This window comes from Myotis davidii, unplaced genomic scaffold (genome assembly GCF_000327345.1).
Source record: "Myotis davidii unplaced genomic scaffold, ASM32734v1 scaffold139, whole genome shotgun sequence".
NCBI lineage: Eukaryota > Metazoa > Chordata > Mammalia > Chiroptera > Vespertilionidae > Myotis > Myotis davidii.
The window spans coordinates 925728-937695 of record NW_006290686.1 but is presented as its reverse complement, the minus strand read 5'-3'; the positions used below and the strand labels follow the sequence as shown (position 1 = coordinate 937695).

At 52.0% G+C, this 11968-nt stretch overlaps 1 protein-coding gene across 1 annotated transcript in view; it reads right to left on the bottom strand.

Annotated features, from left to right (window-relative positions):
* MYO7A (myosin VIIA) overlaps positions 1-10547 on the bottom strand; it is a 104896-nt gene extending 94349 nt beyond the window's left edge. Inside the window, exons 1-2 of the mRNA XM_015563974.1 lie at positions 10340-10547; positions 8332-8395 (exon numbers count right to left, since the gene is read on the bottom strand). Of these exons, the coding sequence (XP_015419460.1) occupies positions 8332-8349 (18 nt within the window). The 5' untranslated portion in view covers positions 8350-8395; positions 10340-10547. The remainder of the gene's footprint in view (positions 1-8331; positions 8396-10339) is intronic.
* Between the last annotated feature and the right edge of the window lie 1421 nt (positions 10548-11968).

Genomic DNA, 11968 nt, shown 5'->3' with positions numbered 1-11968 from the left:
GCGGGGGCCGGGGGGTCCTCGGGGCGGGCGGGGGGCTCCATAGCGCGAAGGGTCTGGCGGCTCCGGCGGCTGGGCGGCTCAGGTCCCTAATTCACCTAATGCGGTGCGCGCCGCCCGCCCTCGGGGAACCCTAAACGTGACGCCTGCGGGCCAGGAGCGGGGAGGGGGCGCCCGCGCCGACCCGGCCCCCTCTTCTGTTGTCGGGACCCCGAACACCCCCAAATCGTCGGGGATTCGAAGCCAGTTTCATAGGGACCGCAGCAGGTGGCCACCGGGCTGCCGGCCTCAGCGCACATGAGGCACCTGGAACCTCACCTTGCCGGCAGTTTTGGAGAAAATCGGTATATTTGCTACGAAAAGAACCCCGGGGCTGTTATGAAGTAGAATACCATGAACTTCGTGAATTTCTAAGACTAAAGGGAGGCTGGAGTGGCCTGCTCGGTGGTTGAGCGTCGACCTATGAACCTGGCGGTCAGGGTTGGATTCCCAGTCAGGGCACATGCCCAGGTTGCAGGCGCGATCCCCATTGGATGGTGTGCAGGAGGCAGCTGATCAATGATTCTCTCTCACTGTTGGTGTTTCTATCCCTCTCTCCCTCTCTCCCTTCCTCTCTGAAATCAATAAAAATATATTTTTTAAGAGGGAAAATGTATCAAAGATCTTTCTAGCTCACGGGCTGCCCCTGGGAAGTGAGGGCAGATAGAAATCCGGGGCTGCTGGGGGCAGGGGCTCTGGGGGACGTTGGAGAAAGTCCCTGAAGAGTCCGTCTCTGGTCCTCACCCAGCCTCTGAGGCCACCAGCCCCTGATCTCCAGCCTGCAGAGGAGGCCCTGAGGCTTGGGGCAGGGGTCCCCCCCCGGCTCCTGAGTACAGCAAGCAACCCCTAGTGGCTCAGAGCTCACCCACCGTGGGTACCAAGCCGGGCTCCTGTGTCTTAGCAGCGACACAGGACTGGGTGTCTGGCTGGGTTCTATGCTGGGCTGTGAGGTAGTGGCCATGGTGCCACCCAGTGGGTGTGGAATGCCCAGGCCCTATGACTCTCCATCCACCCCCACCTCCTCCCCTCTCCCTACTTATCTCTAGCTTCCTCCCTTCTTTCCTCCTTTCTCTTCTCTCTTCAAAGCCTCTTGTTCCCATTTTTGGCCCTTGACCTTGTTTGGAATTCTGGAAACCCAACTGCTCCCACCACAGATATGATGGAGACAGTGATGCCCCACACAGAGCTCAGAGCTGCCCCGCTGGACCCAGGCTTCCTTCCACCCCAAATCCCTGTCCTAGCCCCGGAACACGGCGCTTTGCCACCCAGCACTAATCGGACTGACCGCCGTGATCCCCACCCACTTCCTGAGCCCTCTCGGGGCCCCTGCTCTCAGGCAGGCTCCTTCTCACAGTCAGGTCCACACGTACCCACCTAGGGAGGCCATGGGAACAGGAATCAGACCCTCAGACACAGGGGGCTGCTGGTGGTGGGCTTTCAGGCACCCTTCCATCTGTCCACGTAACCAACTAGGCTCAGACTAAAGCTGAGGGGCCCCTGCCCTCAGAGCTCCCAGCCCAGGGGTGAGGGGGTAGGCAGAGCCAGATGCAGATAAGAATGGCACCACCAGATAAGGGATGAATTAGCCTGGAGAGACAGCATGGCACAGCCACTAAGAGGCTGGAGACAGACGGCTTAGGTTCAATCCAGGCGAGGCGACTTGTCAGCTGTGTGGCCTTGAGCCAGCTCCTCAGCCTCTATGTGCCTTTGTTTCCTCGTATGTGGGATGGCAGGATTAAACAGGTGAGAGTGCGAACGCACTCAGATTGGTGCCCGCTAGACAAATGTGCTGTATAAATGTTGGTTATTAACTGAGCAAGTCATGTTAGGGGTAGCAACTGGATGTTGTGATTTTTTTAGGCAGACATGAGGGGTAGGGTGATCAGAAGAGGGTGACAGCAAAGCACAGAGAAGCAGAAGGAAGAAGGAAGAGGTGGTAAAAACAGGTCTGGGGACTAGAGAGAGGCCCCCTAGACGAGACCCAGCAAAGTGCTGAAAGCCTGGCACCTACCAGACCAGACCCACTGCTCAGCCCCTCAATACTCTGCACCCAGGTCACCCTGAGCTGAAGCCTGGAAATAGGCCCCTTGCCTGCAGGTGGCCTGTGTACCAGGTCTGAGAGGCAAGTCTGATGCCCCCATGACCCACTCTGGCATCACACCAGATCACTGCTGCTCCAGGCGTATCACCCAGGATAGGGCCTTCCACCTTTGCTTATGCTGAGCTTTCTGCCAGGAATGCTTCACCCCACTATCCTCGTCCTGCGCCCACCAAGCCACCAAGGCTGCAGAGTCATGTGTCCCCTTGTCCCCACATCCCCTCCCCACTACCTTCCTTTCTGTACTCCCTTGGTGCCTCACACAGACCTCTGGTGCTGCCCTCACCCCTCTCCCCTCATCCAATCCAATCCTGGCCACCCATTTTACAGATGGGGAGACTGAGGTTCAGAGGAGGTTCAAGGACCTATGCAAGGATGTATATTAAGTTGGGACAAAGCTTTCAGGAAGTAACTGTGCCAACTGTCATCAACAAGTCGTGTCAGCGAAGATGGCAGAGTAGGGAACTCCAAGAACCTCTTTATAGATACAACAAAAAGACATGGCAAAAACTACCAGAATCAACTTTACTGAAACTCTAGAAAATATTCAAAAGTTTACAGAAACAAAATGAGCACTTAATGAAGAGATAGGCGACTGAAATCCAGCAGGAGACCCGTGTGGTGTTTTAACCTACTCATCCCCCGCCTACCTACACCTTGCTGGCAATCTTGGTGTGGGTTCTTGGGGCCAGAGGGAGCAGAACAGACCTTGTTATTGAATAATTGTGGTTATTTGAACCTGTCTAGGGGTTCACTGAAGGAATAATGCAAAGGGCTTGCCTTTTGTTTTCTGACTTCAACTCCCTCAGGGCAGACAAGCAGCTATAGAGGGCACTGGTCAAAAGTATCCAAAGGCAAATGAACTACCCGCTGCTGCTTGGGGACAAAAATAATAAGTTAAAACAAACAGGAGCCACTCTAGAAGGCCTGGAGGAAAAGCAGGGAGTGGGTTGCTTCAGGGAATAGAGGCTTTAAAAAACTCTGGCATATACTGAGGAATCTAAAAAACCACATACACGCCCAGGGTTGGACAGTGTTCAGAAAAAGATCAAGATGGTAAGCGCTCACCTTCAACTGAGCTTCACATTCTACGCAGACAGACAGTGAAGGCTAAGGCAGAGTTGACTGAGCATTGAAGGCATGCCCCAGCCCACACAGAGAGCCCCTCTGCAAAGACCAGGAGGTTTGATTTGTTTTGTTTCGGCTCCAGGGGTGCTAGAGACTGTAGTGGCCACACACAACAATGAATACAGCCTTCACAAAAATAGTTTAGAAAACTCACTAAACAAAACTACAGCTCACCACAGGCAGCAACAACAAACCCTGGGGAGATTCTAACTTCCAGAGTTATCACATTATGATACTCAAAACGTCCAGTTTACAACAAAAAAATTAAGAGGAATGCAGAGAAAGGATGCCCCATTCACGGGGGCGGGGGGGGGGGAAGGAACTTAATAGAAATTTTCGCTGAGGACACCCAGACTTTGGACTTAATAGGCAAAAACTTTAATCAACTGTCTTAAATATGATCAAAGAATTGAAGGAAAGGAGAACAACATCTCACCATAAAGAGGATGTCAATAAAGAGACAGAAATTGCAAAAAGGAACCAAGTAGAAATTCTGGAATTGAAAAGTACAATAACTAGAGGGGTTCAACAGCAGATATAAAGAGGCAAAATGAAGCATCAGCAAACTTAAAGATAGGTTAATTGAGATTATCTAGTCTGAGGTGCAGATAGAAAAAAAAATTAAGGAAAATGAGCAGAGACTAAGAAACCTTTTGGACACCATCAAATGGACCAACACATGCAAAATGGGAGCCCAAAGGGAGAGGGGGAGGGAGGCAGAAAGAATATTTGAAGAAATACTGACACAAAACTGCCCAAACTTGATGAAAGATATGAATCTATACATACAAAAAGCTCAATAAATTCCAAGTAGGATAAACTTAAAAAGATCCACACTGACACTCATTTTAATTAAACTGTGAAGACAGAGAGAGAATCTTAAAAGCAGTGAGTGAAGTTGCTTGTCTTCAATATGATTAATAGCCAATTTCTCATCAGAATCCATGAAAGCCAGAAGGCAGTGGGGTGACATATTTAAAGTAGTGAAAGGAAAATACTAGTAAGTTGTCAAATAAGAATTCTGTATCTGGCAAAATCATTCTTCAAAAATGAAAGACAAACTAAGACATTTCCAGACAAACAGAAGCTGAGTTTGACATTTGTTGACTTGCCTTATAAGATATGCTAAAAGTAGTCAACTAAAATTAAAGAGCACTAGACAGTCATTCAAAGCCACAAAAAATAAAGAAGCTTGGTAACAGTAACCACATAGGCAATTATAAGCCAGATTATTGTTATTTTTGGTTTGTCAATCGTCTTTTCCCCATTTTTTTTCTATAGGATTTAGAAGACAAATGCATAAAACAACAATTACAAATCTGTGTTAGTGGGCACACAGTATACAGAGATGTAATTTCTGATAATAACAATACAAAGAGAGGGACTGAGCTGTATAGGAGCAAAGATTTTATATACATTGAAGCTAAATTGGTGTTAAGTCCCACTAGATTGTTATAAATGTAAGACATTATTTGCAAAACCTAAGGTAACCACTAAAAAAAGTGTCTATATACAGAAGAAGAAATGAGAAGAGAATCAAAACAGTACACTGGTGTGGGAGAGATCAATTAAACACAAAATAAGGCAGTAATAGAGGAACTGAGGGGGAAATGATATGACCTATTAAAAACAGCAAAATGGCAGAAATAGATGGAAATGAATTAAACCAGTGATGGCGAACCTTTTGAGCTCGGCGTGTCAGCATTTTGAAAAACCCTAACTTAACTCTGGTGCCGTGTCACATATAGAAATTTTTTGATATTTGCAATAGTAAAACAAAGATTTATATTTTTGATATTTATTTTATATATTTAAATGCCATTTAACAAAGAAAAATCAACCAAAACAATGAGTTCACGTGTCACCTCTGACACACGCATCATAGGTTCGCCATCACTGAATTAAACTCTCAAAAGGTTGAGGTTAGCAGAATAGGTTTAAAAATGAGATCCATTTATATACTATCTACAAGAGACTCACTTTCCATCCAAAGATACAAATGTGCTGAAAGTGAAAGGATAGAAAAAATATATTCTATGCAAATAATAACCAAAGAAGAGCTGGGATGGCTATGCTAGTATCAGGCCAAATGTATTTTAAGTCAAAAGTGTTACAAGAGACAAAGGACATTGTATTTTAATAAATGGGTCAATCCAACTGTTATCAACAGCCCACAAATTTATCTTCAAAACCCCCTTTGCCCAGGATGGTGAGCAAAGTACATCTAGTCCCTATGCTGGCCCCACCATGGAGCCAGAACTCATATCCCACTGAGGCACAGCAGCCCTCACTGAGGTTCCTGAAGAAGGGGTCATGTGCACCACGGATCTCTGGGTTCTTGCAAGCACCAGCTGACCTTGCTACCTGGGATTAGTCCCTCCTCCAGACACCTCAGTCCCCTATCTGCACGTGAGGGACTATCACAAAAGCCTTAGAGCCTTCCCCGACATCCCATCACCACCACAGGCAGGGCAGAAGCCTCCCCCACCCCCAGGCTCCCTCCCAACCCACTCCACCCCCTGGGACTCCTGCTATCACAGTTCCACTCATAGGCATCCTTGCTGTGCTTCTCCCACTTTAGTCTGGTAACTCCTCGAGGACTGGGAGCAGTCAGTTTATCTCTGCATCCTTTATGCCCAGCCTGGTACAGAGAAGAGGCCTAGTGCCACTTTGCTGGGTGGGTGAGTGAGAACTTGGCTGGAGGAGGTAGCTTTTGGCACGATAGGAATCTCCAGGCACCCCCACTGGACGCCTGAAGCTGTCAACACAATAGGTCTGCCCAGACTGCCCCAGGGCCCCTAGGAAAGAGCCCATGTTCTGTAGATGCCACCTAGCAGGGGCTGTCTGACCCCCTTCCTGTGCCTGCTCCTATGTCACCTCCCTGTGCCCTGCATAGCTGCCCCTCACCGTCATGGCTCCCTGGCCTGTGTGGACCTGCACAGCTTATGTCTAAATTACTTGCTCTGGACACCAGGCTCTTCACCTGTGATAAGCATGCAGCTCCCTACCTCATAGCCCAATGGCAATACAATAGATCCTGGGTAGAGAGTGCCTATGAACCAATGTGGGTGTTACTTTTGAAAAATTAGAACTCTCAACCCATGAAAAGAACCTTCCATGTTTTGGATTATAAAAGTGTTTCCTGTGCCTGGTACCCTGTGGGGTTCAGAAAGGTGTGTGGATCTCTGCAGCGGAGTGTCTCCACATGGGGACACTCTACACCTGGGAGAGAAGCATCGTCTCCTTTGAGGTTTCTTGAGATTTTTTTTCCTAAATAAAGTGTGAGAGAGAAAAGATGGAGGGTCCTCACACACAGGAACACTACCAACGTGATTTTATTGGCAGTGTCGTCACGCAGCTAGTCTTTCATGAGCGGTCAGGCATCGGGTGGAGCGGTGTGTATGCACTATGCCATTTCACTCTCAACATCCCTGTAAAGTAGGTTCCATTGTCTGCCCTATCCCCTCGGACCAAATGAGGGTGTAGTGACATTCATTCAGCACAGAGCTCCATCTGTGAGTGGCCCGGGCTGGGCTGAGGAGACAGTGGGGAGCAGGACCCCTCTCCCACCCTCACCTCATGAGCAGGGGAAGAAGATGGAGTGACAGGACTACCAGGAGCAGAGCAGGGAAAGGCTCCCAAAGGGAGTCATGACCACGGGGAGGGCTGAGGGGAGTCAGCCAGGAAAAGGGGACACAGAGGCAGGTGAAAGAAGCAGCGCTTTGACTGAATCCCTCAGGCATGTTATCTTCCCAACAGCTGTCCCAGAAAAGAGGGTTTTGTCCTTGTTTTGCAGATGGGGAAACTGAGGCTCAGGAAGGCTGAAGAACCTGCCTGAAATCCGCCCAAGACAGAGCCCGGGTGTGTGGGCTCTGCCTGTGGCACTGGCTGTGTAACTGGCTGGCTCCTCAGAGTTGGGACCATTTCTAGGACCAAATACGTATCAGAAATATACTTTCTGTCTTGCTGTGTGAGGGGTGGGCAAAGCCGGCGTTGGTGAGGTGGGCCAGTGCTCGGAGGGGACAGTCAGCCAGAGGTCTGCCTCAGAGGCCCCCGGAGGGCAAACACCCTTGGAGGGCTGTGGGTGGCCCAAGCTCTCCCTCTGGGGGCTGCTCGTGCCCCTACCCGCCCAGCCCCAGCTGTAGCACGGGCCCTGGCACACCGCAAACACTCAGAGACAGTGACTTCCCTTCTTTTATTGGCCCTGGCTGTCCCTGATGGGCCTGTGAACAGACTCTCGGGCCAGGGGACCAAGGGGCTTCAGAGTGGGTCTTCAGTCCCAGGACACAAGACTGTCTCTCCTGATTCTGCCCTGATGCCTGCTTCTCACACACCCAGCCCACAAGCCCGCACAAAAGCACACAGCCTCAGAACAGGCTGCCCGCTGGCCTCTGATGGTCCCAGAGGATACCCTGCCAGCAGCCCTAAGGCCTGGGGCCAGGCCCACCTGGCTCAGGGCCCACATTCCTGGCTCTGGAGACCAGGAGCTCATTAGAGCCTCAGGCCGATCACGGGAAGAGCTAGGGGTCAGGGGCCACTGGAGCCCTGGGAGGGAAGCAGGGCGGAAGAACTCAGCCAGAGAGGAGACAGCAACTCTGCTTCTTCCCCATATTACCCGCGGGGGCTCCAGCTCCGGCCATGGCATCCTCAACTCACGGCCCCCATCAGGGTCAGGGTCCTTCCTAGTCTGGCATCCGTAAACATGCTAAGTTCCTCTTCCCTTCCCCCAAGGGCTTTCCCATATTGGACCTTTGCACATGCTGTTCCACTGCCTGGAATGTCTGGCGATTCAGAGATGCATGTAAATAAATAACTTCTACCCAGTGAGAAAGGAAAGTCCCAAAAGACAAATCAGAGGGAGTAATTCTAGACTGGGCCCGACAGGCAGGGTAAGTTTCACAGCTGGGTTTTGAAGCATAGATAGGAGTTTTCTGAAAGCAAGGATTGGGAAGGGAGTGCCGCCGTTAAGCATATGCACGAGAGGATATGGGATGGGGTAAGATGAGCCACCCAACAGGGTTATTCCTGGCACAGAAGGATGAAGGCCAATGGGTGCAGAGAGCACTCACCTGCTGAAGAATCACCATTGTCCTTTGTCAGACGCTCCTGCTGCCCAGCTGGCCAGACACAGTTCTGCAGGGAGAGATCATGTCAAACTTCTGAGCAGCCAGCCATGTCAGCCTTGCACCTGGCAGGGGTCACCAGGGCTCCTCCCAACGCCACAGCCGCTCCTGCCTCTGGGGAACCCTCCCTGGCTCTCTCCCTCTCGTTGCAGCCCAGGCTGTGTGACCTGAGCCTCAGCCACCACCACAGCTCTATTGTCCAGAGCAGCTGCTGTTATTCAGAGATTTCAAAAGGCTCCTAGGAGGTAGCAAGTCTGCACCCCTCACCTGGACATATGGGCAAAGGGGCCCAGAGAGGGACCAAGACTTGCCTAAGTTCACACAGCTGGACAGGGCAAGTCCAGGATGAGGACTTGGTCTCAGGTCGCCCAGCTGAGGGCTGCCCCAGGAGTGTGAGTGACAGGGGCAGCCTGGCCCAAGGGGAGGGTCAGGGGCTGAGCTGCCTAAATCCCTCCAGAGCACCCACTGCCATCAGGATGGAGGCTCCATGACCCCAGTCTGGCTTTTAAGGCCCAGCACCATGTGGCTCCTGCTGATGTCTCAGTCATCAGTTTTCTTCCTTCCCCGGCCCTGCACAGGGACCGTCCTCAGCACTCACTAGTCCTGAAATGCACCAGCCCTTTTCATATCTCCTGGCCTTGGCATACACTGGCTTCTCCACCTGGAATTCGACTAGTAAATTCCTATGCTCAGTTCAGATGTCACCTCCTCTGGGAAGCCTTCCCTGACCACCCCCAGGCTGCGGAGAGTCCTATTTCCCTCTATCCATCCCTGATTATATGTATTATGTTATCCGGTTGGGTCTGTCCCTACCTCTGACCCCAAAGTCAGAGAGTTGATCCAGGGCAGGGCATGGGTTCAGCCATCTCCTCACACAGCAGAGGGCCAGGCCCCGAGAGGACTCAGGAAGGACTTGTGGGACTGAGTGCGGTGATTCAAGGCAGCCCCAGCCCACAGCCCTGGCACGCGGCCCTCCAGCCCCCCACCTGCCCCCAGGATGAGCATCAATTTTTCACAAGGCCCATTCAGAGGCACTGGGGCATTTGATCCTCTGCCCATGACACTCCTGACACCCGAGCCCTGACCCCTGCCTGGAGCTCTGGGACACGGCGGGCACACAGTCCTCCCGGAGACAGGCACTAGGCCTGGGTGTCTGTCAGGGAAGGGAATTCAGCAAGGCCACCAGGCAGCCGCCACGGGGGTGAGTCTGAAGAGGAAGCCTGGCTGCATGCTAGCACCCCGAGCCAGCAGGAGCCCCAAGAGCTGGGGCAGAACCAGGGTTTTCATTAAGACTCGGGGCCTTGGATGAGGGCATAGAAGTTAAGGGCCACCCACAAGGAAAAAACTGTAAGATCAACTTTTTTTTTCTAAAAAAATGAACTAGTCCATGTTCAAGGTAATTGCTTTGCAGATTGAGAGCAGGGAACACAGAACTATTTCTATGCCGTCCCTGGGTTACTTCATCCTCACAGCAACCCTGGCTGGTGGCGTCATGGTCCCATTTTACAGATGGGAACTCTGAAGCTCAGAGGAAGGGACTTAGCTGAGGAGAGAGAGAAAGAAAGAGATAAAGTGTAGCAGAAAGGCCAAAGGAGACAGAGACAGGAACACATCTCTCTCTCTCTCTCTCTCTCTCTCTCTCTCTCTCTCTCTCTCTCTCTCTCTCTCCCCCACCCCCAGCACGGCTGCTCCCTGCCCCAGCCCGGGTCAGGTACAATTCAATGAGCACCATGCCCCTGGCTCTTCCCATCCCAGGGTCCAAGCCTCCATCTCGCCAGGCTCGGCAGTTTCATTCGATGGCTGTTGTGGCTGGGCCCCCAAAGGTGACAGGAGGCCCAGACCGGGAGCAAATGGCTGTGGTCACAGGGGCTCCAGGTGGCCCAAGCCCAGGACACCCTCCGAAGTCCAGCAAACCCTCCTCCCGATGCCCAGGACAGGGGCAGCCCATGCTTACCTGGCTCCCAGCTGCCACCCGCACGGAGGGCTCTCGGGAAGCTGGGGTCAAAGGTCTGGCACAATCTGTAGACACGTCCCCTCTTCCTCTGTCTTGCTCCAGAACTTGCTCTAGGGGCCTCTCTGGGCCTTTCGGTTTTTCACTATGTGACTCCCTCTCCCTCTCAGCCTCTCCCTCCCTTTCCTGCCCAGGTCGGCTGTCCAGCCGCACTGCTGCCCTCTCCTCCCCTCTCCAGAGCCTTCCCCCAGGAGGCGGAGTCCCAGGGGCCTGGAGGCCTGGGTGCCATGACATCAGCGTGGGGGGCGGGCTGTGCTGCCCAGGGCCCAGTGCGGAGCTCTGGCTGCCCAGAGGGAGGCAGGGCAAGGGGTCTCTCTCGCTGTGCTGGGACCAGCTTGGGCCCGGGCTACAACCACTCGTCCGGCCTCAGGTGCCTCCTATCATTCGCAGTAACACCACCTGCTCCCTCAGCACGGGCAGGATTTGCTGAGTCCTGGCCCCTGCCTCCCGTTGCCGGCCTGTTTTCTGCTCCATAAACGGCTGTTTGAGCCTCTGAGAGGAAATGAACACAAGCCCCACGTTCTAGCCCTTTCTCCCTCATCCCTGTGCACACACCACCTGCTCTCTGGGTTGGCTGAGGTGTCTGCTAGAGGCTAGTGGGACCCTTGAAGAATAAGAGCACCAACCAAAAGGCACAGGGTTTTATTAAAAACTAAAACAGAATCACCAACAGGCAGACACAGCATGCCAAATGACAAGGCAGAGGAGATATGCAAACACCACCCTAATGCTGGGAGCGTAGTGGAAAGATCCAGGACCAGCTACTAGACTCATGTGATAACTCTCTGAACTGCAACCGTGATAGGTCCATTTCCCTGTCTGTGGAATGAGAAGGGTGGACCCCGTCATAGGTCTCCCTGGGAGTTCACTGGCCACCACTGGAAAACAGAGGTTCGTCTGGGCAGACCAGATTGCTCCTCAGTGACAGGCAGTCACTCCCCTCGGCTCCACCGGGTCCATCTGCCTAGAGCACCCATATTCCTGGCTGCTTTGGTGAGTGAGCTGGGACCATCAGACCTAGCATTTAATACCACTGAGACTGCTGGGGTACATCACTTACAGTTAATGCCACCCAATCAACTTAGCAACATCCTCCTACTTGTGTTTCCATCATACTGGGGTTGACAAAAAGCTGGAGCTATAGACCAGCAGGCTTTGCGGGCCTTGTCCCACTCTACCACATAGGACTCTCGATATGGCTGCCCCACTGCCCACAGCCTCCTTTCTGGAAAGAGCCATAGTGGAAGGGCTGGGCAGTGGGGACAGGGGTCCTTTCCACGCGTCTGACAAGTCAATTACCTGCCCCCACACATGGGAATAGCTGAGTCTAATAACTAAAGAAAAAACAAGTTTTCTGTCCTGAGTCACAGCACTAATGGACGGTTTGGCAAGAACCTGTGCATGGCTCAAGTTGTGTTGTTTGACTAGACATGGTTTACTTAAAATAACAAGCAACTTGAACTTCCATCAAGAAAGGATTGGCTAGCCCAGCCAGTGAAGCTCAGTGGTTGAGCATAGATATATGAACCAGGTCACAGTTCAATTCCCAGTCAGGGCATATGCCCAGGTTGA